The 27222-nt window shown below is 42.6% G+C and overlaps 1 protein-coding gene across 2 annotated transcripts; it reads left to right on the top strand.

Annotated features, from left to right (window-relative positions):
* Window positions 1-25491, top strand: LOC112215719 (sodium- and chloride-dependent taurine transporter). Of its 2 annotated transcripts, none has more exons than XM_024375042.2 (14): window positions 1-179; window positions 2581-2810; window positions 3019-3153; window positions 5864-6098; window positions 9679-9811; window positions 12834-12968; window positions 13807-13910; window positions 14056-14180; window positions 15708-15820; window positions 18271-18408; window positions 19186-19288; window positions 22779-22879; window positions 23038-23208; window positions 23484-25491. In XM_024375042.2, exons 1-14 carry the CDS (start codon window positions 169-171, stop codon window positions 23637-23639), a joined length of 1890 nt encoding a protein of 629 aa, XP_024230810.1. In that variant the 5' UTR covers window positions 1-168; the 3' UTR covers window positions 23640-25491. The 2 variants fall into 2 exon arrangements, with proteins under 2 accessions (XP_024230810.1, XP_024230811.1); XM_024375043.2 differs by having other exon boundaries at window positions 1-299.
* The last annotated feature ends 1731 nt before the right edge of the window (window positions 25492-27222 follow it).

Here is a 27222-nt window from a genome sequence, read left to right as displayed (position 1 = left end):
CCACGGCTATGAGGCAGTGCCCAATCTCCACATAGGATTTAATTGTCTTTATCTGAGGGGCGGGCCTCGCTGTCAACTCCACTTCTTGTGAGCTGTGTTGGCATAAAGGCATTCAGTACAGAGGAATGTAGACAGCTGAGAGAGAAGCACACTACACATAGCCACACTATGAAGGAAATGTAAGTCCTTGGAATTACTCAACTGGATTTAGAAAATAGCCTTATCTTAATATTTATGTCAAGTGATTATTAAGGTGTTTTGTTGGATGCTTTTTGTTTCAACTGAATAAGCAATTTCATGTAAGTACTTCAAAACCCTTGAATTAATATAATTGAAATGTCTTTGTTGATGTTTGTGAGTGTGAAAATAGGAAAGACTATGGATTGCATTCTGTTCTTTATGTCTGTTTACCTTTTTACAGGATCTTTCTTTGTGGTTGACTGTCTATCAGAGGCTAAGTTGGACATGTTTCTAATGCTGTGTTTACAGATAATGACAGTGTTGTGTTTTTAGAAGGGCTTGAGAATATCTGGTCATGGGTTTCTGGGTGGGCCACTTGGCCATTCCAAGGACGGTTTGCCTTAAGTCTAACCCAACGGCAGACAGCATCCCAGCACCCAGCAGGTGAAAGCACAGAGAGAGAGAGAGAGAGAGAGAGAGAGAGAGAGAGAGAGAGAGAGAGAGAGAGAGAGAGAGAGAGAGAGAGAGAGAGAGAGAGAGAGAGAGAGAGAGAGAGAGAGAGGCAGGGATAGAGAGAGGAAGATGAATAGAGTGGGCGATAGCTGATCCAGTTATGTAATGAGGTTTGTGAGTGGACGGCGGTTCAAGTTGACTTGTCATGTATAACAGAGACCGAGAGAACCTAGAATATTACAGTGCAGAATGAGTCCTAAGCGATGCAGAGGAAAATAAGAGTAGATGGTTTGAGTAATGAGGGGCTGTGTTGTTGTAGCTCTAGCATCCTTTTAATAATTGAACAAAATAATAAGCAGTTATTTTACACTGCAAGACAAGTTCCATTTTTTGTTAGACTCCAAAACAGAAGCACATAGTGGTCATTGGTCAATGTTTGCAGCTTTGCATTGCATTTTCATAATGTGGTATTTGTCTGTGAATAACTACAATGTGTGTTGAGTAGTTTTCCATCTTAAAAGCATCTCTGTTCTGTTTCTCACTCTGCCTGTACAGTTGCTACATGATGTTTGTGTATGGAGTGTTAGTCATGTGACATGGTGAATGAAGATACCTTTTTGAAGATTTATAGCTGCCTTTCAACTGAGAGTAGTTTGGATAGATTGTTCTTTAAACTGGTAATATGTATTGTCCAACTATAAATCAACTTTGAATAATACTGTCACTTTCAGTGGCTAAAAGAGAAACATTTACTCATTGGAGAATAATTTGTTCTCCAGCTGTTCTTCTGTGAATCTTTTGGAAGCCCAGCACATTGTCGACCGACTCGTAGGCTTTTGTTAGCAACGCAATCCCCGATAACAGATTTCCATTGGAGACAGCAAGAGTAAAGGGGAAGCCTTTGATGTTTCTGTTTCTGCCAACTGCATTTCAGTGTGGGACAGCCTCAAAAGGAGAGGAAACCTTACCCCGGTACACCAGTATATCAGCCTCACGATTAATCATAGCAGCTTTCTTCCTTCTTCCTGTTTATTCATTATATTCCAGCAGTAAGTTGTACTATATTCCATCAATTTGTGTCTTTCTTACCTTCTGCCATGCCATGGGTTGGGTATTTTACAGCCCTTTGGCACAGGCAGGGAAACGGCATATCTAAGACACTAATGACAAATCTTGTCTTTCTTGGAAAGGATGTTTACAATATAAACATTCAGGGAACTTAAGCTGTGGGATCTTCCTGGAACCAAGCCAAGCTTTCGAGAAAACACGGGGATATCTTCTTCTGTAAATGTGGACTACATTAGTCCAACTGCTCTAAACATTAGGCAAATGATTTGAATGTGATTCGGGATATATATCCATCATGAGTTTGTCAGTGTTATTTAAGATGTTTTTTTTATTTGTTATGCTCGGTCTGAAAGGCATACAGTATATCATGTTCAAAACATTCCCTTAAAGTATAAAAAATAATACATAATCAAGATGTTATTAAATATGTTATATTATGTGCATAGAAATTATAGTTGTACAGTATAACTGTGCGCAAGTGAGTAATGCCATCAAGAAAAATGATTTTACCATAAGTTATCTAGTCCAACCCAGAGGGATTTTCAATGCAAGATTGAGCACAATATCCAAAGTAAAGTAATTTAAAGAGGACTGTGCTGAGGAAGTAGCCATACAGTAACTCCTGTTGCAGTTCTTATAGCTGAATAACTGTATCACACCATGGCTGGCTATACAGCACGTGAGACACCCTTATCATGCTAATGCTCCGTCCTATAGCGTTATCCGGCTCAAGTCTCTCTCTCTCTCTCCCCCTTCTTGCCCTCTTCCTGTTCATCTCGCTCTCGCTTTCTCTTTCTCTTGGTGACTCTTTTGCAATTTTTTTTATCTTTCTCCTCTCTTTTTCCTTCTCCTTGTCCCCTCTGCTCTCTACCTCTATAGAATGGCACAGAAAGAGAAGCTACAAAGTCTGAAAGATTTCCACAAGGACACACTGAAGCCTTCGCCAGGGAAGAGCCCAGGCACTCGCCCGGAGGATGAGGCAGAGGGCAAGCCTATCCAGAGGGAGAAGTGGGCCAGCAAGTTAGACTTTATCTTGTCCGTGGCCGGAGGCTTTGTCGGTTTAGGGAACGTGTGGCGCTTCCCGTACCTCTGCTATAAGAATGGTGGAGGTAGGCATTCAAATGAACATGGGCCCTTTCTCCATAGAAACAGGTCTTAAAATGTGGGGGGTCAATCAAGTTAGATACATTTTTTTTCAGTAACCTTCAAAGAACTCAACTCGGGGACTGCAATTACAGGATTTTGATTTGTGAAATGGCTGTGGGTAGGCACATACTGTAGACCCTGTAGATTAACTGTCTCTCTTTCTCCACCCAGGTGCGTTTCTCATCCCCTACACCATCTTCCTGTTTGGTGGAGGCCTGCCGGTGTTCTTCCTGGAGGTGGCTCTGGGCCAGTATACCTCTGAGGGAGGCATCACCTGCTGGGAAAAACTCTGCCCCATCTTCACCGGTGAGTCACCACACTTCCTATTGTCCCAATACCATTCTCCCGTATTGCCCTTAGACCAGTCATCATCGGGGAAAGTAGGCAGGGAAAGGACGCGGTGTAAGCCTTCTTGGGCATGGTGTGATGTACTGTAGGTGGTAACGTCAGAGACGGAGAGAGGAATTAGAGACGAGCCTAAACACTGCAGAGTTTCCATTAGCATTGCTTAGGCTGGGCCTGCTCTGTGCAAAGCCTACTCCGTGCCTGCTTAGTGATGTGTCCCATCGTAGAAAAAAAATCTAAAATGAAAATGATGTTGCCAGCCCTTGATCTAGCCTTGAGGTTCTTCACACCCTGCTTTAAAAAAACTAAATCCAGTGACAATACCCAGCCTGTGGTTGGTATTGTTGTTCTGACTGCTCTTGCATAACTCACTAACAGCATCCAGCAGCACTGATTGTGTTGTCTGTCTATGGGTTGTTAGACTCAGTGTACAGACATTGTGTTCTACTGAGGTGTCCCTCGCTGGGTTCCAATAGGTAATTGGACCACACTTACTTCATTTAAAAAAAAAAATTATTTTACCTTTATTTAACCAGGTAGGCAAGTTGAGAACAAGTTCTCATTTACAAATGCGACCTGGCCAAGATAAAGCAAAGCAGTTCGACAGATACAACGACACAGAGTTACACATGGAGTAAAACAAACATACAGTCAATAATACAGTATAAACAAGTCTATATACAATGTGAGCAAATGAGGTGAGAAGGGAGGTAAAGGCAAAAAAGGCCATGGTGGCAAAGTAAATACAATGTAGCAAGTAAAACACTGGAATGGTAGTTTTGCAATGGAAGAATGTGCAAAGTAGAAATAAAAATAATGGGGTGCAAAGGAGCAAAATAAATAAATAAATTAAATACAGTTGGGAAAGAGGTAGTTGTTTGGGCTAAATTATAGGTGGGTTATGTACAGGTGCAGTAATCTGTGAGCTGCTCTGACAGTTGGTGCTTAAAGCTAGTGAGGGAGATAAGTGTTTCCAGTTTCAGAGATTTTTGTAGTTCGTTCCAGTCATTGGCAGCAGAGAACTGGAAGGAGAGGCGGCCAAAGAAATAATTGGTTTTGGGGGTGACTAGAGAGATATACCTGCTGGAGCGTGTGCTACAGGTGGGAGATGCTATGGTGACCAGCGAGCTGAGATAAGGGGGGACTTTACCTAGCAGGGTCTTGTAGATGACGTGGAGCCAGTGGGTTTGGCGACGAGTATGAAGCGAGGGCCAGCCAACGAGAGCGTACAGGTCGCAATGGTGGGTAGTATATGGGGCTTTGGTGACAAAACGTCACCAAAACATTCATTAGCCGGCTCTGTGATGTGTAAAATACATTATTCAGAATAGCATGAGGAGTAGCCTAGTCCCAAATCTGGATGTCCCTCAGCCAATTTCTCTATGCTTTTGTCTTCTTGAGGATTTGACTGAAGCACATAAACCTACTGATCTGGGACCAGGCTAATTGAGGATTGCCTAATTTACATTAGAGACTGGACACCGTCAAACACAAAACATTGAGACTGGCCTATTTTTGGCAGGTAAATACATACATACGTATTTTCAGCCTTAGGTGTGTAAAGGAATGCTGAGTTCTGTGTTACCATTGAGTGGAGAAGTGTGAGCGTTCCGTAAATGACCTATCGATGGGATCTGTGTAGGTCTGATGAACAGACATTAGCATGATGTTGTTATTGCAGTCCTGGTGTCAAGTTATGGCCCTAAAACGTATCTCCTTATCAGTCAGGGTCCTGCCATAGATTTTCACTGTAATATTCTGTAGGAAGACCAGTTCTATCATGCAGACCAGTAAGTAGTGAGACAGCTGAACATAACAAAGCAGCAATAGACCCCCTTCAGATGTTTTAACACTCTAGTGAAGGCTCTCAGCCATGAGCTGCTATTCCATGAAGCCAGGAGCAACTGGTAGAAAGAGACAGCTGAAGACAAGGGCTGGGAGTGCAGCCGATCTTTAGCAGCTGTTTATGAGCTTGAATAATCAAGGAGTGCTGAGGCAGCTGCCTGTCTGACTGGCAGGTTGTGTGACTGGCACAAACATGCATGTGCACGCACGCACATACACTCACAAGTCCGCACACGCTCACACACAGACTACAGAGAGACAGACGCCCACCGGTGGCCTATAGATGGCTTCCACTCTCCCTCTTAGTAATTTTTTTACACATTCAGAAGGCCTGCCTCACCCACCACACACACAACCATGGATTCATTTGTCTAACAGTTTGTCTGTGGAATGTGGGGGCTGAGAAGGGAGGAAAGGGGGGAGAGGCGGGAGAGAGGGGGTTACCGGAGGTGACACCAGTCTAATAATAGTTCAGAGGAGTGGAAGAGTACAGGAGATTTCTGTATCTAGGTGGGGACCAATGTCATATCTAAAAATAACATACAAACACTAAGGTCATTATAACTGTAGTTAGTACATTCAAGCCAGGGAAACATCCTCTCTTTGAAATAGGAGTGAGCTGAGTTGTGAACCATCTGAGTCAGTAGATTTGTTTCCATTGGTTATATATACATCTCCTCAAAAGGCACTAGGTCAGTGTTCACTGAAGTGCTTCAGCTCCAATGTTGGCTTTACAATTTGTCGTTTACAAGGGGATTCAGTGTCACGTACTGTAGCCCCTATGATATTGTTTTGCTAGGGATTACATGTTTTCTCTTCTCTGTAGGTATTGGCTACGCCTCCATTGTGATCGTCTCTCTCCTGAACATCTACTACATAGTGATTCTAGCCTGGGGACTCTACTACCTATTCCAGTGCTTTCAGCCGGAGCTGCCATGGGCCAAATGCAATCAGCCATGGAACACAGCCCGGTGTGTGGAGGACACATTCCGCAAGAACAAGACCCTGATGCTTGCTGCCAACATCACCAACTTCACCTCCCCCGTCACTGAGTTCTGGGAGTGAGTACTCACTGTCCAACAGTTGGAATAACTCTGTTCTGACACACACACAGACAAACACACACAGAGAAAAGCCTACACACAAGCATACACAAATCAATACACACACATGTAACCACGCACACACGCACACACGCGCATAAACACACACACATTCTGTCCACATATACAAGGTCAAAAACAAACTCAAATAAAACAGACAACATGAACACTACAGATACTGTACCTCTTCCTTGTTTGCTGTAAACATATGTTTGGATTGGCTACATTTCCAGAGCAGAAAGCACACTGAACTTTAATAAACTCCCCGCTTAGTCATGAGGTTCATTCTATCTAAATTGGATCTTTCATTGCACTATATTTGGATCAATGGGTATTATCGTTTTCCTTTCCTTTTAAAAGTACTGGCAAATATGTGTCCTTTTGGGGAGACACAATCACTTAACTTCAAATCCCAGTTCACTGTAAAATAATGCTTACTTACATTTGGTCAATACAAAATCCAACAGCATAGATTGTATCTACTTTCTACCACATCCATGGGCCAGACATTGATGAGGTAGAATATCCCACAGAAATATAACACAAAGAATGAAAATAACACACTGTCATCTCTTAATATTCTCTCAGGGCACATCACATTCAGGCCCAGGAGGAGCTAGAGCAGAGGGGGGTTTGTGAAAACTTAACCTCACCAGATACATTATTTCTCCACCATCATATCGTCTGTCTATTTGCTTTTCACTGCTATGATGTTACCTCTGTTGGCATGAAACCTTCGTCAGGACCCACAGGAATTATGAGATGTCACACTTGCCCTACTTAAAACTTCTTCATGCACCCATCCCGTTAGCGGGATCATTTTCGTCAACATCCTCTAAATTGCAGAGCGCCAAATTCAAATTAAATTACTAAAAATATTTAATTTTCATGAAATCACAAGTACAATATAGCAAAACACAGCTTAGCTTGTTGTTAATCCACCTGGAATGTCAGATTTCAAAAAAGCTTTTCGGCGAAAGCATACCAAGCGTTTATGTAAGGACATCTCTCTCAGCAGACAAAACATTACAAACAGCTAGCAGCCAAGTAGATTGGTCACTAAAGTCAGAAAAGCAATAAAATGAATCTTGATGATCTTCGGATGTTTGCACTCACGAGACTCACAGTTACACAATAAATGTTCCTTTTGTTCCATAAATATTATTTTTATATCCAAAACAGCTCCATTTGGTTGGCGTGTTATGTTCAGCAATTCACAGGCTCGAGCGGTCACGACCGGGCAGACGAAAATTCCAAATAGTATCCGTAAAGTTCGTAGAAACATGTCAAACGTTTTTTATAATCAATCCTCAGGTTGTTTTTACAATAATCAGTGGGGCAAAAAGTATTTAGTCAGCCACCAATTGTGCAAGTTCTCCCACTTAAAAATATGAGAGAGGCCTGTAATTTTCATCATATTTACACTTCAACTATGACAGACAAAATGAGGGGAAAAAAATCCAGAAAATCACATTGTAGGATTTTTAATGAATTTATTTGCAAATTATGGTGGAAAATAAGTATTTGGTCACCTACAAACAAGCAAGATTTCTGGCTCTTACAGACCTGTAACTTCTTCTTTAAGAGGCTCCTTTGTCCTCCACTCATTACCTGTATTAATGGCACATGTTTGAACTTGTTATCAGTATAAAAGACACCTGTCCACAACCTCAAACAATCACACTCCAAACTCCACTATGGCCAAGACCAAAGAGCTGTCAAAGGACACCAGAAACAAAATTGTAGACCTGCACCAGGCTGGGAAGACTGAATCTGCAATAGGTAAGCATCTTGGTTTGAAGAAATCAACTGTGGGAGCAATTATTAGGAAATGGAAGACATACAAGACCACTGATAATCTCCCTCGATCTGGGGCTCCACGCAAGATCTCAACCCGTGGGGTCAAAATGATCACAAGAACGGTGAGCAAAAATCCCAGAACCACACGGGTGGACCTAGTGAATGACCTGCAGAGAGCTGGGACCAAAGTAACAAAGCCTACCATCAGTAACACACTACGCCGCCAGGGACTCAAATCCTGCAGTGCCAGACGTGTCCCCCTGCTTAAGCCAGTACATGTCCAGGCCCATCTGAAGTTTGCTAGAGAGCATTTGGATGATCCAGAAGAAGATTGGGAGAATGTCATATGGTCAGATGAAACCAAAATATAACATTTTGGTAAAAACTCAACTCGTCATTTTTGGAGGACAAAGAATGCTGAGTTGCATCCAAAGAACACCATACCTACTGTGAAACATGGGGGTGGAAACATCATGCTTTGGGGCTGTTTTTCTGCAAAGGGACCAGGACGACTGATCCGTGTAAAGGAAAGAATGAATGGGGCCATGTATCGTGAGATTTTGAGTGAAAACCTCCTTCCATCAGCAAGGGCATTGAAGATGAAACGTGGCTGGGTCTTTCAGCATGACAATGATCCCAAACACACCGCCCGGGCAACGAAGGAGTGGCTTCGTAAGAAGCATTTCAAGGTCCTGGAGTGGCCTAGCCAGTCTCCAGATCTCAACCCCATAGAAAATCTTTGGAGGGAGTTGAAAGTCTGTGTTGCCCAGCAACAGCCCCAAAACATCACTGCTCTAGAGGAGATCTGCATGGACGAATGGGCCAAAATACCAGCAACAGTCGTGTGAAAACCTTGTGAAGACTTACAGAAAATGTTTGACCTCTGTCATTGCCAACAGAGGGTATATAACAAAGTATTGAGATAACTGAGAACTTTTGTTATTTACCAAATACTTATTTTCCACCATCATTTGCAAATAAATTCATTAAAAATCCTACAATGTGATTTTCTGGATTTTTTTTCTCATTTTGTCTGTCATAGTTGTAGTGTACTATGATGAAAATTACAGGCCTCTCTCATCTCTTTAATTGGGAGAACTTGCACAATTGGTGGCTGCCGAAATACTTTTTTGCCCCACTGTATAATCGATAATATTTCAACCGGACGATAGCTTCTTCAATAGGAGAGAGAGAGAAAATGTCTGCTCCACTCTGTTGTGCATGCAAAACGCTGCTGGCACCCAGCCATCCAATGACGCAATGTGATCTTTCTCGCTAATTTTTTAAAATAAAAGCATGAAACTATGTCTAAAGACTGTTCACAACATGTGGAATCCATAGGAAAAGGAATCTGGTTGATATCCCTTTTAATGGAGCGAAGGCAGGCAATGGAACCGAGAGCTTTCAGGAAAAACAGCACTTCCGAGTTGGATTTTCCTCAGGTTTTCGCCTGCAACATCAGTTCTGGTATACTCACAGACAATATTTTGACAGTTTTGGAAACTTTAGAGTGTTTTCTATCCTAATCGGACAATTATATGCATATTCTAGATTCTGGGCCTGAGAAATAGGCAGTTTCATTTGGGTACTCAACAGGTAAAAAAAAAAAATGTAGAACGAGAAACTGTACTATACTGTACTGTACCATGCAGGGGTCTACATAGACTTCCAGTTCCATCAGAGCCTCTCCCCAAAGACCGTAATTGACCTGTATCCTGTCTGTTCCCTCCCTCCTAAGACGCAACGTGCTGAGCATCTCTTCTGGGATCGACGACATTGGCCCCCTAAAGTGGGACCTAGCCCTGTGTCTCCTGGCAGTATGGATTGTCTGTTTTTTCTGCATCTGGAAGGGAGTCAAGTCCACTGGGAAGGTTTGTAAAAGATTGCTGTGGTTGTTATCAGACTTGTTTGCAGTCTCTAAAAAGGTAAGGTAGAGTAATGTTTTCCATGATATCTAATTGGTAGTTACAATCTTGTCTCATTGCTGCAACTCCCTAGCGGACTCAGGAGAGGCAAAGGTCAAGAGCTATGCATCTTCCCGAAACATGACCTGCCAAGCCACACTATAGACACACAGCCAGCTACACCAATGGGTCTGAGGAAACACAGTCCAACTAACATCAGCTTGCAGGCACCTGGCCCACCACAAGGAGTTGCTAGAGCACAATGAGGCAAGGAAATCCCCATGGCCAAACCCTTCCCTAACCCGGACGACAATTGGGCCAATTGTGCACTGCCCCATGGGGCTCCCGGTCACAGCCAGCTGTGACACAGCTTGAGATCAAACCCAAGGCAGTAGTGGCACCTCTGTGCTGCGATGCAGTGCCTTAGACCACTGTGCCACTTGGGAGGCCCAGGTGCTGGCTGTTTTCTGCTGTAGCCAACTTGTCGATGTCACTTTATTGATGATATCAGAAACAGTCTGATACCCAGGCATGCTAGTCTGCTTTATTACCACTGTGATTTGTTGAGAGATCTATTTGACAAATTCTTACAAAAATACCCCATTTGTGGTTTCAGCTCCTTACTTAAACAAAACACAGAATTAGCCCCTTTCATTATGTTAAACCGCTGCATATCCAGCATACACTACTGTACAGGGTATTTCCATGCACTCACTTCAGCCGCCCACCCCAACTGAAAATATCCTCACACAATGCAATCTACAGTCAACTTTCTTTGTGGAGTTGTGTTCTTCTGTATATTCCATGCTCCCCTTTCCTATGTGTTTATCAAAAAAACTATTCAAAGCAAGAAACATTCCATTCTGTAAAATGGCCGACTATGTCACCTATTAAAATTCCATGATGAAACCTTGGCTTCAGCTGATGGGCCATCTCTGGAGCCCCCACAGCAGCCATATTCAATAGGCATCCGGACCCAGAATAGTAGAATGCACAAGCTGCAATTTAGACATTTGGAAGTGCGTCAGCAGTTTCCCTTTTATTATGTCAGTCATTGCAGACCTTAGAGCTATATATGACAGTTCATCAACTGGCCCATGTCAACTAAAGTTTTGTTTTAGCCCATTGATTCTGTTAAGAATGGCAAAATGTGTAGAATTGCAGGAAATGTGTTTCAGAACTGCCAAATTGTTTTTCCACCCCAAGGCAAAGTGTGTGTGTGTGTGTGTGTGTGTGGGGGGGGGGTGAACAGTTTGTGTCAATGACAGTGCTTGTGCCCATAGAAATACATGTGGCACAGCTTGCTGAGGGGGTGGGGGATGTTGCATGGGTTGCGAAATGGGGTTTGTTACTACACTCATAATTACAATATCAATCCGGATTTTGCCACCTAGGACATTTGTGTGACCAGACCTTCTCAAATAGTATTTGAGTACCCCTCCATAATTTATTTTTAAAAACACGTCAAATTTGCATTTTGACATTTCACATATCAGAAAACACCTCGCAAAAAACTCACTTTATAATGTTATTTCCTCACTTGTGAAAAGATTGAAAAGATGTTTCATCAGTAATGTTTCCACTGGTGGAATTAGGGTGACCACAAGCCCAAATGCAGGACAAGGGAACGATTTTGCAGGACTTTTGCGGAGTAGTGGACAGGATCATTTTTGAGTTAATGGATTACGTTCAAATGGCGACATAGTTCTGCTGAATGAAGGTTACTGCCCCCCAATGAGTCCCACCGCGAAGCTGGCGCAATTTGGACTAACCCCTTTCAAACATTGTGTTTTGACATACAGACACCTGAGTTGTACCATTGGATTAGTCTATTTCTTCTGAATCAGTGTGATTAACAGGGGCTGAGATAGAGTGGTGTTTGTGAAACAAGTGTGGAACCTGAAAGGACCCGGGGGCCAGGTCTTGTTACAAACATTTCTGTAGTATCCAAATGGTTTGCGCTACAAATTATTAAAAGCTATCTATGAAAATCGGAGACTGTCACAAACCAGCACATAAAAACACTGTATAGCCTAAAAACATGGTTAAAACTATCATTTTCATATCCTATCATCAGTCCTTGCATATATAGCATAGTTTATGGATTTTGTATTTCTCCAGCCCCATCCCTCAGCTTTTCACTGAAACTGTGGCGGGGGAAACACATTGTTAATGTTTCAATTAAGAATTTGGTGGAGTTCTCTAAGTGAGCGAACTTCTGAAGTGAAGAACAAAATTATTAGTATTGAAATCAAAAATGATTTTGAAAGCAAAACATAAACCCAAAAGTATTGACAGCAAAACAAAATATTGCAAATAAATAATTTGCAAAGAAATTCATTGTAAATGGATGCAACAAAAAAATGTCTTCAGTGATTTAAAAAAATATATAACATAATTAAATAAAACACATCACACTTTTCTGTTACCTTGGCCTTTGCTTTGGCTGCCTTTTTTCCAGTTGCAACTTTTGTGGCCCATTGCAGCAACATAGCACCCTGCATCCCACTGCTGGTTTGCTTTTGAAGCTAAGCAGGGTCAATACTGGTTGGTCCCTGGATGGGAGACCAGATATAGCTGGGAGTGGTGAAAAGAAACATGAGGAAAAAGAAATGTCACAAAAAATGTAATGAGGGGAAACTGTGTGAAAAATGTACATTAGCAACTTCACACATGTCTGAAAACCATGTCTGACTGTGAAAATCCTATAAACCACGTGTATTTTTGTTGTTGTAAAGGCTGCCCTATGGAGTGGGTAGAAGTTACCCCTAAACTAACCACAGACCCACACTGAGGATCTTTCATCACCTGATTGATGGGGGATAGTAGATCTGTAGTTGGGGGCAACGTCTACCTAAAGCATCCTCTCCAAGATCCATTCCATTATGGAACCTTTACATCAGTGGATGGAACTATCTCTGTCCCATTGCATCATGGAACCTTGACATCAGCTAATATGTCTCTACCTGTCTTTATCTGTTTTTTCTAGGTGGTGTATATCACAGCAACTTTCCCTTTCGTCATGCTTATCGTGCTGCTGGTGCGTGGAGTGACTCTGCCAGGGGCATCCGAAGGGATCAAATTCTATCTCTACCCCAACATGACCCGCCTACAGGACCCAGAGGTAGGAGCCAGAACCCAGAATCCTAATCCCCACCCCTCTACCCATCTTTACTGTCTCCGTACAGTCCCCTCCGCCCACCCCTAATGACCTTATCCCACATCAATGCATATCTGTTTACGTACATGTCCATCAAGGGCCTCTTACTGATATCTCTACATCTCAAAGTCATCTAGACTGCGGAAAAGGAACCAGTCCACAGCCTTAGTTAGGTCTTAGGTCTGGTTGAGTTATTAGTGGTGCTATAATTGAGAGAACATGTGTTCACAATGCAAGACCCGCTAGAACTCGCCAATCATCCAGGTTTATGACATAATTCAATTAGCTCCCTCCTCTGGATTGACGTGACTAACTGTGCCTGGCGGACCTGAAAAGTTCAATGACAATCATTTTGCAACATCATGTGCATTTGGGATGTTTTTTATTACATTCTCGGCGCCAAAAGCTAAGAGTTACTTTTGTTGGATAAATTAGATTTGCTGCATGGCATCCCACGTGTTCTTTTTGATTTCCGATGTTATAACAATAGGCTGTTCAGTTTTGATGGGAATGTTCCTTTTTATTCCCCAAAATTGTATTTGCGATTGCAACATGTTTAATCAAGTAGCTATTTGTCTTAGACTCAGAAGCTTAGCTAGTTTTGTATTCAATTAAACAGAGATAGAAAAAGTAATAATAAAATGCTTTATCACATTAAATGTCAAATCTCATCACATTAGGTTAATCTAACCCAATTATGTCCCAGCAAAGATGAAAAGGGTTGCCAACCAAGTGACCAGAAGTGTATGATGAATGGTGAACTGAACAGACTGGCGTCATGTTGTTGCTGTTGCCGCCTCAGGTGTGGATCGACGCGGGAACCCAGATATTCTTCTCTTACGCTATCTGTCTGGGGGCTATGACGTCACTGGGGAGCTACAACAAGTACAAATACAACTGCTACAGGTGAGTTTCGTTGTCATGGGGATGGGGGACGGCTGTAGTAGTAGTGAGATCAACTCGTGCCAAAGGCGGTTGGTTAAGAAAAAAAATGGGAACTTCGGTTCCGTCTGTGTAAATTAACATCCTCCATGACATATGTGTGACATAGGGACTGTTTGCTGCTGGGAGGCCTGAACAGCGGTACCAGTTTTGTGTCTGGCTTCGCAATATTTTCCGTCCTGGGCTTCATGGCACAAGAGCAAGGGGTGGACATTGCCGATGTGGCAGAGTCAGGTACGAGGGTCAAAGGTCAACAGTGAACATAGCAGTGATGGTGGGCACTGCTGAAACGGCAATGAACGACAATGCTGAAATGTAGAGGTATCAGCAATTGCATACTCCTTGAATAAAGGCCTGAAAGAAAGAGACGTGTTGCTTTTTATATGATGTGTTTTCCACAGTGAATTTGGCCCTGGTTGAGTGTTGTGCCGTGTGTCTGAGCTACTGCTGAACCATGTAAAGCTGGGTTAAATAAAGAGCCACTCTAATCAACCATACTTATAATCACAGCTGTACTCTACCATCCACAGCCACCTGGGCTCAAAGGCACCAGGTGGGCAAATGTTCCACTCTAGGGTTTAAAATCTATTTATGATATTAGTGTTAAAAAAAAAAATTTAATCATGCCATTCTATATAATTACATTTTATAAGATGTAATGATATAGAATGTCACGATTAAAAAATAAAAGAAAGATCAATATTATCAATAGATTAAGTGTGGATTTATTGAATTAAGACACTGTCTAGAGGAGTTGCTGTACTGTGCAGTAAGCCAAAATAAGACAATCTTGGGCATTCTGTTCCAATAAAATTGGTAACTGTTATAATTTGTGTTATAACGACCAGTGCTCACCACCAGTGAAATAGTTGTTGAAAACAAATGTGCTAAGTATTGTAACGTAACTGTATGTTAAGTACTTTACTGTAATGAGCTGTGGATCCCTGGACTCTAGCTAGCCCAGCATGATATTATATTCCACGTGGATTTCGAAGGAGATGCATCTTCTTTAAGCATGCTCGCTCTGTTCAGTTCAGTGTTGCTAAACAACAACCTGGTTTAGAGAGAACCTGTTTCCATGTACTGCTCCTTTAATTATTACGGATAGAGAATTCTATTGTACAGTGACTGTTATAGCTATGCTTATGTCAATTGGAATGAAAGAAAATAAATGGTAGATCAATGTTTTTTTAAATGCTATAATTCATGCATATTTATTGGAAAAGAACTTAGAAAATAGGTCATATTTGCAAAAAGGTTACACTAAATGTAAATTGTTGTTGATAACAGTAAATAATCATTTAACGAATCTGTGCAAAAGTTCATTGTTATTCTGCCTGGATGGACTTGGCAAGATTTAATGATAGTTTATTGAGTTGAGTTTTCTGTCATTTTGTATATGTTCAAGTGCCCTTGAAATCCTGTTGAATTAGCTTTTGAGCAAACCTCTACCTGCTTTGACAATATTTGTTTAGCTTGTAAACTAATGCAGGATGCTAGAGTCACACACAGCATATGATCAGTAGCAGATACCTAATGGATAGTTCCTCCACCTACCAATCCAGTCCTTACATAAGACAAACATAAAGCATACAGAAAGGTTTATCACTTAGTTTGTTCCAGTACTGTAAATGTAACATTACCATTTGAATGTGTTTAGTTTAACGTTTTTACCCCCCTCATACCGTCCAAGCTCAAATTAGATGGGTTGGTTCATTCTCTTCTCCGTCTCTCCCCCCTGCCCTCTCTTCACACCTCTAGGTCCTGGCCTGGCCTTCATTGCTTACCCTAAGGCTGTGTCCATGATGCCCATGCCCACGTTCTGGGCCATCCTATTCTTCATCATGCTTCTGCTACTAGGCCTCGACAGTCAGGTCAGTGCTAAAGCAATAACTAGTATACATTTCTATTGGTAACACAGTGCTTACTTGGTACATGTCTCTAGTTTCAATGACCTTGTAACAATATATATCCACACTGTACTTACACTATGTAGTTAGTGTATCTACACTATGCCTATGTAGTTACAATGTAAATATGTAGGTAGTAGGGACACATACAGTAGTGTAAAGTATACTGAACAAAAATATAAAGGCAACAAGCAACAATTTCAAAGATTTTACTGAGTTACAGTTCTTAAAGGGAAAACAGTTGAGAACTCTGGATATTACAGTGAACTTATAATAAGATACAAAATCCAGACAAGAAAAGCAACCCAAGGTGGAAAACAGTTCAACCATGTCAAAACAGTTGTTACATCTTGAAGGCTTGAACATAAATAGTCAATTGTTTTTGTAGAAGTTTGTGAACCAGTAATAAATACATTTCTGGGAATAATTGAATAGATAGAACCAAACAGTTTAGTCTCATAGCTTTCTCTTGGGGTGTCCATTGCAGCCCAGACTCCCGAGGTGTTGACTAAGACGAGCGGAGGCGAGGCCAGGGAGGCATCAGTGGGGTTCTCTCACTATCACATTTCCTGCTTTCAAGTGTAATTTTACTTTCTGCTAACTCGGTCCTCCTCGTGGCCAATGACATCTCAGCCAAACACCAAATACTTATGCTTCAAGTACGGTTATTTCCATTGGCAAGCAGATCAGTGGGAGAGTGAGTGGGCATAATTCTTGACCACACATTTTACGCAGATTAGTGGTGCTGAATACAATATTGTTTCATGGCTCTTATGTGCATGCCATAGTTATGAGGAGAGGGCTTGTTAAAGGATGTGGAGAGAAAAATGCTGGAGAAAAAAATGCTTAACTAAATAACAAGGTTTACTCCAGATACATTTCCACGACAACAACAGCACTGTCCATAAATTATTCAGCCAATGGCATTATAACTGGATAAGCCCGAAATGGAAAGTGTTTCCGTGAAGAATAGATAGAGAGAGAGATAGAGAGAGAGAGAGAGACTGTTGTTTTGCATGAAATAGCCAATTGGCTGGCCCAGCCAGTGTTCCCAAGAGGAGCCTTGTATAAAATGTCTCATTATTGCACAACAGAGACAACAGTGATTCTTGAGTGGAATCAGTGATTTGAAGTCCATGTATGGAGGCAAACTTTGCCTTTTTGTTCAACTTTCAACAGACCACTGAGAAGTGAAATTGGTCCCACATTTCAGGCATTCTTCCATATTTGGAACCTGTGTACATGCTCATACAGTATGTGCTCGATTGACAGTTTATTAGGTACACCCATCTAGTACCGGGTTGGACTCCACTTTGCCTACAGAACAGAGAACAGCCTGAATTCTTCAGGGCATGGAAACGTTACTCAATTGGTGTCAAGGGACCAAACCTGTGCCAGGAAAACATTCCCCACACCATTACACCACCGCCACCAGCCTGTACCATTGACACCAGGCAGGATGGGGCCATGGACTCTGGACTCCTCTGCCATCAGCATGATGCAACAGGAACCAGGATTCGTTGAACCAGGCAATGTTTGTCCACTCCTCAATTGTCCACTGTAGTTGCAGCTTCTTTTTTTTAGCTGATAGGCGTGGAACCCGGTGTGGTCGTCTGCTGCAATTGCCCATCCGTGACAAGGACTGATGAGTTGTGCATTCTTAAAAATAAAAAAATGTTTTACCTTTATTTAACTAGGCAAGTCAGTTAAGAACAAATACTTCTTTTCAATGATGGCCTAGGAACAGTGGGTTAACTGCCTGTTCAGGGGTAGAACAACAGATTTGTATCTTGTCAGCTCAGGGATTTGAACTTGCAACCTTTCGGTTACTAGTCCAACACGCTAACCACTAGGCTACCCTTCCACAGAGATGTTCTGCACACCACTGTTGTACTGCGCTATTATTTGCCTGTTTTTGTCCCGCTTGCACAATTCTAGCAATTCTCATTTGACCTCTCATCAACAAGCTGTTTTCGCCCACAGGACTGCCGCTGACTGGATGTTTTTTGTTTGACGCACCATTGTCAGTAAACCCTAGACACTGTCTTGCGTGAAAAGCCCAGGAGACCGGCCATTTCTGAGATACTGGAACCAGCGTGCCTGGCATCGATGATGATACCATGCTCAAAGTTGCCCATTCTAATGTTCAATCGAACAGTAACTGAATGCCTGTCTGCCTGCTTTATATAGAAAGCCCCGGTCCTGTGACTCACTGTCTGTAGAAGTGATCCATTTTCGTGAACGGGGTGGTGTACCTAATAAACTGGCCAACTGAGTGTAGGCTGTTACTTTATAATGAATTTAGCATTCATGTTTGTGCAATAAGGTCTAAAAGCAATACCAATTATAATGGTAATGGCCATCAGCGCTCTGGTAGGACAGTATGGTTAATGGCTTTCTTTATGTCTCTCCAGTTTGTGGAAGTGGAAGGACAGATCACCTCCCTGGTGGATCTGTATCCATCCGTCCTAAGGATTGGTTACCGCCGTGAGATCTTTATAGCTGTGATGTGTTGCATAAGCTATCTTCTGGGACTCACCATGGTAACAAAAGTAAGTACACTAACAGCACTCCAGAGTAACTTTATGCACTACATGTTGTTCTTACCTTACAATAATTGTATTACAACTTGACAAACTATAATTTCTGGGACCATTGTAATGAAAGTAAGTTCACCTACAGCAACAGGTCCATAATTATTGTCACGCTTGATAAAGATGAACAAAACTACTGTATAAAATAAATAATTCAAATACTGAGTTATATTGTATGCTAAAGAAAATGGGCAAATAATATTATTATACACTAATACAATTGCTCAGAGAAAGAGATTTTGTTTACGTAATAAAGCAATTATATTAGTGTCGTTTTCCTAGCAGGGAAGGGTGCTAGATTATTGAAAACAGGGGTGCCAATCATTTTGAACCCTATCCTTTTTAGATTTTTTTTTGACTCACTTGTTGAACAAAATCTCTTTCTCTGAGCAATTGTATTAGTATAAATTCATATTATTTTCCAATTTTATTGAGCATACTGTACAATTTAGCTCAATATTTGTATTATTTAGTACCATCTATTTTTTTTTGGGGGGGGGGGTTCTACTACCAAGCTCTCATAGCACATCCTGTGTGTTTCGCATCATGAATGGAACAATTTGGAATGTAATTTCCCAGTTAGCAGTTAACTTTACTTCAATGACATCTCATCACCTGTTGAACTCTCCTTTCATTGGCCCAGTATGTATCAACCCCTTTTTCCTATCCACGTCCAACCCCATCTCTCTCTTTGTCTTTCAGGAAACTAACTTTTGCTATCTGCTTTCTTTTCAGGGTGGCATGTATGTGTTTCAGCTCTTTGATTACTATGCAGCCAGTGGTGTGTGCCTTTTGTGGGTTGCATTCTTTGAATGTATTGCCGTAGCCTGGATTTATGGTAAGTTTGTACCTTTTTTTGCCAAATAAAGTGTTTAGCCTACATTTAGGAACGAACGTCAGGAGTCTGTTTTTAAAGGGGAAAACAACAACAACGCATGAGTTATGACCTCGCTTGGAGTACACAATACCCTTGCTGTTCCTTTTCACGCTTATCGTAAAACACTTGAATTGGCTTCCACATATGTCCCATTGTTAAGGTTTTCTTCCGTCGTACGAGAGGAGGACCAAAATGCAGCGTGGTTATCTTGATACACCTTTAATAAAGATAATAACGAACAATACAAAAACACTAAACGTAACGTGAAAAACCGAAACAGCCCTATCTGGTGCAAATAATCACAGAGACAGGAACAATCACCCACGAAACACTCAAAGAATATGGCTGCCTAAATATGGTTCTCAATCAGAGACAACGATAAACACCTGCCTCTGATTGAGAACCACTCCAGGCAACCATAGACTTTCTAGACTACTATACTACACCACAATCCCATTACCTACAAAAAAAACCTAGACAAAACACACCACATAAATACCCATGTCACTCCCTGGCCTGACCAAAATAATAAAGAAAACACAAAATACTAATGCCAGGGCGTGACAGTACCCCCCCCCCCAAGGTGCGGACTCCCGGCCGCACACCTAAACCCATAGGGGAGGGTCCGGGTGGGCGTCTGTCCACGGTGGCGGCTCTGGTGCGGGACGTGGACCCCACTCCAACACAGTCTTAGTCTGCTTACTCCGCGTCCTTAGATTGGCGACACTTGCCGCCGAACTTGGCCTAGTAACCCAAACAAAGGACCCCACTGGACTGAGGGGCAGCTCCGGACTGAGGGACAGCTCGGGACTGAGGGACAGCTCGGGACTGAGGGACAGCTCGGGACTGAGGGACAGCTCGGGACTGAGGGGAGGCTCGGGACTGAAAGGAAGCTCGGGACTGAGAGGAAGCTCAGGCAGGTTGATGGCTCTGGCAGATCCTGGCTGACTGGTGGTTCTGGCAGATCCTGGCTGACTGACGGCTCTGGCAGATCCTGGCTGACTGGCGGATCCTGGCTGAATGGCGGATCCTGGCTGAATGGCGGCTCTGGCGGATCCTGGCAGACTGGCGGCTCTGGCGGATCCTGGCAGACTGGCGCTGGCGGATCCTGGCTGACTGGCGGATCCTGGCAGAATGGCGGATCCTGGAAGATCCTGGCAGACTGGCAGATCCTGGCAGACTGGCTCTGGCGGATCCTGGCTGAATGGCGGATCCTGGCAGACTGGCGGATCCTGGCAGACTGGCGGATCCTGGCATGACTGGCGGCTCTGGCGGCTCCTTGCAGACTGGCAGCTCTGGCGGCTCCTTGCAGACTGGCAGCTCTGGCGGCTCCTTGCAGACTGGCAGCTCTGGCGGCTCCTTGCAGACTGGCAGCTCTGGCGGCTCCTTGCAGACTCGCAGCTCTGGCGGCTCCTTGCAGACTGGCAGCTCTGGCGGCTCCTTGCAGACTGGCAGCTCTGGCGGCTCCTTGCAGACTGGCAGCTCTGGCGGCTCCTTGCAGACTCGCAGCTCTGGCGGCTCCTTGCAGACTGGCAGCTCTGGCGGCTCCTTGCAGACTGGCAGCTCTGGCAGCTCCTTGCAGACTGACAGCTCTGGCAGCGCTGAACAGGCGGGAGACTCCAGCAGCGCCGGACAGGAGAAAAGCTCTTGCAGCGCTGGACAGGCGGGAGACTCCGGCAGCGCTGGAGAGGAGGAAGGCTCTGGCAGCGCTGGACAGGCGGGAGACTCCGGCAGCGCTGGAGAGGAGGAAGGCTCTGGCAGCGCTGGACAGGCGAGGCGCACTGTAGGCCTGGTGCATGGTGCTGGCACTGGTGGTACTGGGCCGAGGACACGCACAGGAAGCCTGGTGCGGGGAGCTGCCACCGGAGGGCTGGTGCGTGGAGGTGGTACTGGATAGACCGGACTGTGCAGGCGCACTGGAGCTCTTGAGCACCGAGCCTGCCCAACCTTACCTGGTTGAATGCTCCCGGTCGCCCTGCCAGTGCGGCGAGGTGGAATAGCCCACACTGGGCTATGCAGGCGAACCGGGGACACCGTGCGCAAGGTTGGTGCCATGTAAGCCGGCCCAAAGAGATGCACTGGAGACCAGATGCGTAGAGCCGGTTTCATGACACTTCGCTCGATGCCCACTCTAGCCCGGCCGATACGAGGAGCTGGTATGTACCGCACCGGGCTATGCACCCGCACTGGAGACACCGTGCACTCCACAGCATAACACGGTGCCTGCCCGGTCTCTCTAGCCCCCCGGTAAGCACAGGAAGTTGGCACAGTTCTCTTACCTGGCTTTGCCATACTCCCTGTCTGGCCCCCCCCAAGACATTTTTGAGGCTGACTCTCGGCTTCCTTGCCAACCGTGTTACCTCGTATCGCCGGCTCCTCTCTCCGGCTGCCTCTGCTCTCCTAAGTGCCTCCACCTGTTCCCATGGGAGGCGATCTTTTCCAGCCAGGATCTCCTCCCAAGTGTAACAACCCTTGCTGTCCAAAACGTCCTCCCATGTCCATTCCTCCTTGCGCTGCTCCTGCTGCCGCTGCCTGTCACCACGCCGCTTGGTCCTGTTGTAGTTGGGTGATTCTGTTAAGGTTTTCTTCCGTCGTAAGAGAGGAGGACCAAAATGCAGCGTGGTTGTCTTGATACATCTTTAATAAAGATAATAACGAACCATACAAAAACACTAAACGTAACGTGAAAAACCGAAACAGCCCTATCTGATGCAAACAAACACAGAGACAGGAAATATCACCCACGAAACACTCAAAGAATATGGCTGCCTAAATATGGTTCCCAATCAGAGACAACGATAAACACCTGCCTCTGATTGAGAACCACTCCAGGCAACCATAGACTTTCCTAGACTACTATACTACACCACAATCCCATAACCTACAAAAAAAACCTAGACAAAACACACCACATAAATACCCATGTCACACCCTGGCCTGACCAAAATAATAAAGAAAACACAAAATACTAAGGCCAGGGCGTGTCACCCATTGGCTTCTATGGACTTCTATTGAAGACAAATTAAGAACTATGCCACCTTTATAATGAGGAGGTGAACAGGAACACAGCAACCCACATGCCTTTTCTAGAGGTGTTGTTAGTAGCTCTGTGATGGACGTTGCTGTTATTAAGAGAGCAAGCATGCTGGTTTTGTAAATAATTGTTTTGTAACGGTTAACAGTAAGCTAAAGAGAGATTGTTCATGCCATATGACTTCATGGAACAACCAACAGGTAGATGACGGTATTTATAGAGGTTATGATGGTGTCACACCCATAGCTCTTCTCATGGTCTAGAGATGGATACTGATTCTGTTTATAGTTGATAGTGAGATGTCACCCTGTTTTACCTTGAGAAAATGCACAGGTCTTATATGATGGTTAACTTTACTGTATAGGAGACTAGGAGTGTGTCTCTAACAACAAGTATGTTCTTCTGTATTGTTGACAGGTGCTGATAATTTCTATGATGCAATTGAAGACATGATTGGCTACCGACCTAACCCGTGGATGAAATGGAGCTGGACATTTATCACTCCGGTCCTCTGTGCGGTGAGTATTCAACAGCCCAACACTGTTACTGTGTGTTCAACAGCCTCCCACTGTTACAAAGTGTGGTTTTGAAAACATGAGGAACCTCTTGGATCAGAGTGAAGATGTACTGTGAAATAAGTGATCATGTCCTAAACCATTTTTCTTGTTGTTCCCAGGGTTGCTTTATCTTCTCTTTGGTGAAGTACAAGCCCCTGACCTATAACAAGGTGTATGAGTACCCAGACTGGTCTATTGGCCTGGGCTGGTCTTTGGCCCTCGCCTCCATGATCTGCATCCCCATGGTAATGGTCATCAAGATCCTCCAGTCCGACGGACCGCTTATAGAGGTACGCAGACACAAAAAAATGATGCTAGATAGCTCCTAGTTGTATGAATACAAAAACTGCCTGAAAGGGAGTGCAGCATTGTGGTAATGACATGCAGTATGCAATTGCATAACTTGTATTATATTGCACACATGATATAAGCTGTCTACATGATGCAGTATACCATGTAATGTGATTTTATGGCATGGTACAAGGACTTCTACAAAGTGGCTTTTTATCGTTGCATTATTTTCATGTCATGTGGGTCATTTGACATTCTCCTCTACATCCCACAGAGGATTAAGGCAGTGGCGGCCCCAGTAAAGGGAGGTGCGAGTTCTCGCCCCAAAGAGTACAGCGTGAAGGGCAGCGAGCTTACCCAGCCTCTGAACCCCAATGGGGACAACATCCTGATCAAGCCCACCCACACCATTGTAGAAACAATGATGTGAGCACTCTCTGTGAGAGGAAATACTGATTGGCGTGCTGTCTACGTTATTATCATTTATTTTTTTAAACTTTGATAGTGGTAGAACCAGGTTTACATTGTTCTATATATCCGCACTAGGAATATTCTGGTTTGGTTTCTATGATGATTAAGAGAGTTATTTATATACATATATACTGTATATATATATTTATATATACTGTATATATATATATATATATATATATATATATATATGTATATATACTGTATATATTGCTGTTGGGTTGTTTTTTATCTTGGTAATTTTTTATCATATTGTTGTTGTTACCGTTTTTGTTGGCGATGTCAGTTTGGGCAGTATTTTGACATAGAACAACATGTTCCATGTTAACTACCTTTCTGTTGATTGTGGAACATTTTCACTCAACAATAAGACAGTAAACTGAATGTGTAACTAATCGTGTAACATGTTAGGTAGCAAACTATTAAGATAATATCCTTACGTTATTGTGGCAGTATCCTTGTCTGAGGTCATTTGCAATCTGCTGTCGACGCCATTTGTTGTGAGATGCAACTGAATGAACCTTCTTTGCGCAAGCGGCGGACGCCAGCCACTCACACCTGCTGGTAGAGTAGCCATCTGTACCACCTAGGCTGAACAAGCGTTGGGCCATTAACCAAAAGGTTGTTGGCTCGAATCCCTGAGCTGACTAAGTGAAAAATCTCTCGGTGTGCCCTCAAGCAAGGCACTTAACTCTAATCGCTCCAGTAGGGCGCTCTGGATAAGACCTAAATGACTCAAATATAAATGTAACATGCTGTGTAGATATAGTAGTTCATAGGTAAGTCCTTATGGCCAAATACTGTACAAAATGTTCCCGGAAGGATAAGGTGTTCCTAGGAGGGAGGTGAGGAAGTGAAGGAGAAAAGGGATGAAGCATTTTAAGAGTATTTGTACATTGCCTAAGACCGTCACAGTCAGTCCCGGTGCATTTATTGAAACCTCTTTTTGCACTTTGCCATGTTGAGTTTCACCGTTATTTTAGTGATCTGTTACGAAAATTGTCACAAGAACCTGCAGTTACATTTGCAACCTTCATTTCAAAAGAAACACAATATAGCTTCACACCTTTGTGATGTTGTTCATATCTATCCGTTCAAACATGAGCATTATACTCTCACTCACTTGCTATAAATATAAAATATAAAATAAAGGTGGAACATTGCCATGCACCATCCTGTCTCTCTATGCCTAAACCTGCAATAGTTGTGAGAACCATCATTTAATTGGAGCCCCAAAAAATTACCTTGACAAAATGATTTCAAGAATGTTTTGAAATAATAGTTCTCCAGTGATCTCATTTTAATAGCAGTAACGGTCAGTAAATAACTGTATCATACAACATTTCCATCAGACTCAATTGTATTTTAGTATTTTACTTGTTTGTGAATCACGTATGCCTTTTTGTATTAACCATTTTATACTGTACAGCATATGAACACTGCCACTGATGACCTATTTCTTCTGAATACAGTCAACAATTCACATTTAATGTTATGTCCCTGAATGAAATTTGTAGTGTGCAATATTCATCAAATAAAATGGCCTTTCCCCCTCAAATTATTTCAGTTTGAAAACAGATGTAAAAATACTAAACATGATATGTGACCAACATACATTTGAACGTCTAAAGTGAAAGTGAGATTCCTTAACCCAAAGCACGTACATGAACATCCACAGTACAGTGCTTGGTCAACCAAATGTAATACCTGTTGGAAAATCAAGTGTATTTTTTTGTCTAACATCCATCCCCCTTTGAGATGCACCTTGCACCATCTCTTCCTGGATTGAAAATAAACATATTTTTAGTTTACATGTCTTGGAGTGAATTATTCATTTGTTCTGTTAGAGCATTTAAGGGCCTACTGGCCTGCTTCTTCCTCATAAAGACAGCTACAGTCCTATTGTACAGTATTATAATTACAGTACTATTGTAATTCATGTGGTGTTTTTGCAGATTGTAGTACACTGTAATATATACTGTAGTGTCTTTGCTGAATACAGTATACTGTAGTATTTACAGGCTTTCTCCTTGAGGCAACTAAAATAGCACATTTTCCATAACCTGTAGGTAGGTAGGACTGGGAAGGATATCGATAGTTAAAGAGCTTCTGCTCTTTCGGATAACATGTACGGGTCTACACTTACCATGTATACCCACTTATGGGTGGCCAAATTTGGATATGGGCGAGGGGAATGGGCAGGGTATATGAAATACTGTAGTATTTACAATAGTTTAAAAAATTTAGTGTTTTTGGACATTACTGCAGTATTTACTATAGTATTCTACAGTATACTACAAAATTATACAGTAAGTACTACACATGATCGAGGGATAGTGTGTAGTATAGTATTCTACAGTGTACCACAATTTGATAGTAATGTAGTATTATATGGTAAACTGTAATATCTTTTCATGTGACTATACACATTCACTTCCAACATGATACAAGGTATTTTCTACATTCATCCTTATTTATAATATACCCAATATTTACATATCGACTGTGACTTAAAACAAGTGCATTAAAATAAGGAGGCTTAAATAACCACACAATAAAAGTGTAGCTTGTGTAATTATCTAAATAATGTTGGTGTGAATAGTAGACTAATACTTAATTTTAGCAATCACAGAGTGAATAAAATACTATTGCCCATAATGCTGACACCCAAATGTGAAAAAACTGTATTCACACACCCAATCAAAATGACAACTCACAGACCACTTACGCCTGGCCACAACAGTAAAATGGACTCATGGGCTATAGGATGTGGCAACTCTGACCATACATTTCTCTCCGAGTTAGTTAAAGCTGCAATATGTAACTTTTGGGGTGACCCAAACAAATTCACATAGAAATGTGTTATAGATATCATTCTCATTGAAAGCAAGTCTAAGAAGCAATAGATCTGTTCTATGTCCACTATTTCTATGCTTCCCGTCCTTAAGTATGGGTTTACCATCTTTTACTTTTAACAGCTTCAAACACAATATCTTTGGTTATGGAAAATATATTTCACAGTGGTTTAGATGGTACAATGACTCAACACTATACTTGCTTGTTTTGTCACAAACTGAAATTTTACTTCCAACAGATTAGAAACAGAGATGCTGTGCCTCCATTAGATTAATCCATGGAGTGTTAGCCAAAATGGACATTAAGCGTCACCTTTAAAAGGTATAAGGTGACACCTTGGAATGGCAGACAGAGACATTGAACAGTTGAGAAGTCCTTCTGGTGTTGGGGAAAACTCAGACCCTGTCACCATCGCAGGAACATGTGCGTTTAGTGGAATTTGTTCAGTGCACTATGCACATGTGATGAGTTACCTTGAGTAATCTAATACCTGATTAATACTGAAAGGAATATAGCATCAATGCTCATCTTCCCGTCACCTACATTATCAATACTGTTTTGTTGAGCAAGTGCTCCCTCAATGAATCACAATACAACGTGCACTCCACCCCCCAAAATAGCCAATTATAATTATTTGAGCTTGAATCTTCCTTTGCCCGCTTGCTTCGGCCTTACATTGACACAGG

This window comes from Oncorhynchus tshawytscha, linkage group LG16 (genome assembly GCF_018296145.1).
Source record: "Oncorhynchus tshawytscha isolate Ot180627B linkage group LG16, Otsh_v2.0, whole genome shotgun sequence".
NCBI classification, from domain to species: Eukaryota; Metazoa; Chordata; class Actinopteri; order Salmoniformes; family Salmonidae; genus Oncorhynchus; species Oncorhynchus tshawytscha.
The sequence above is the reverse complement of the archived record's forward strand: the minus strand, read 5'-3'. Positions and strand labels throughout refer to the sequence as shown.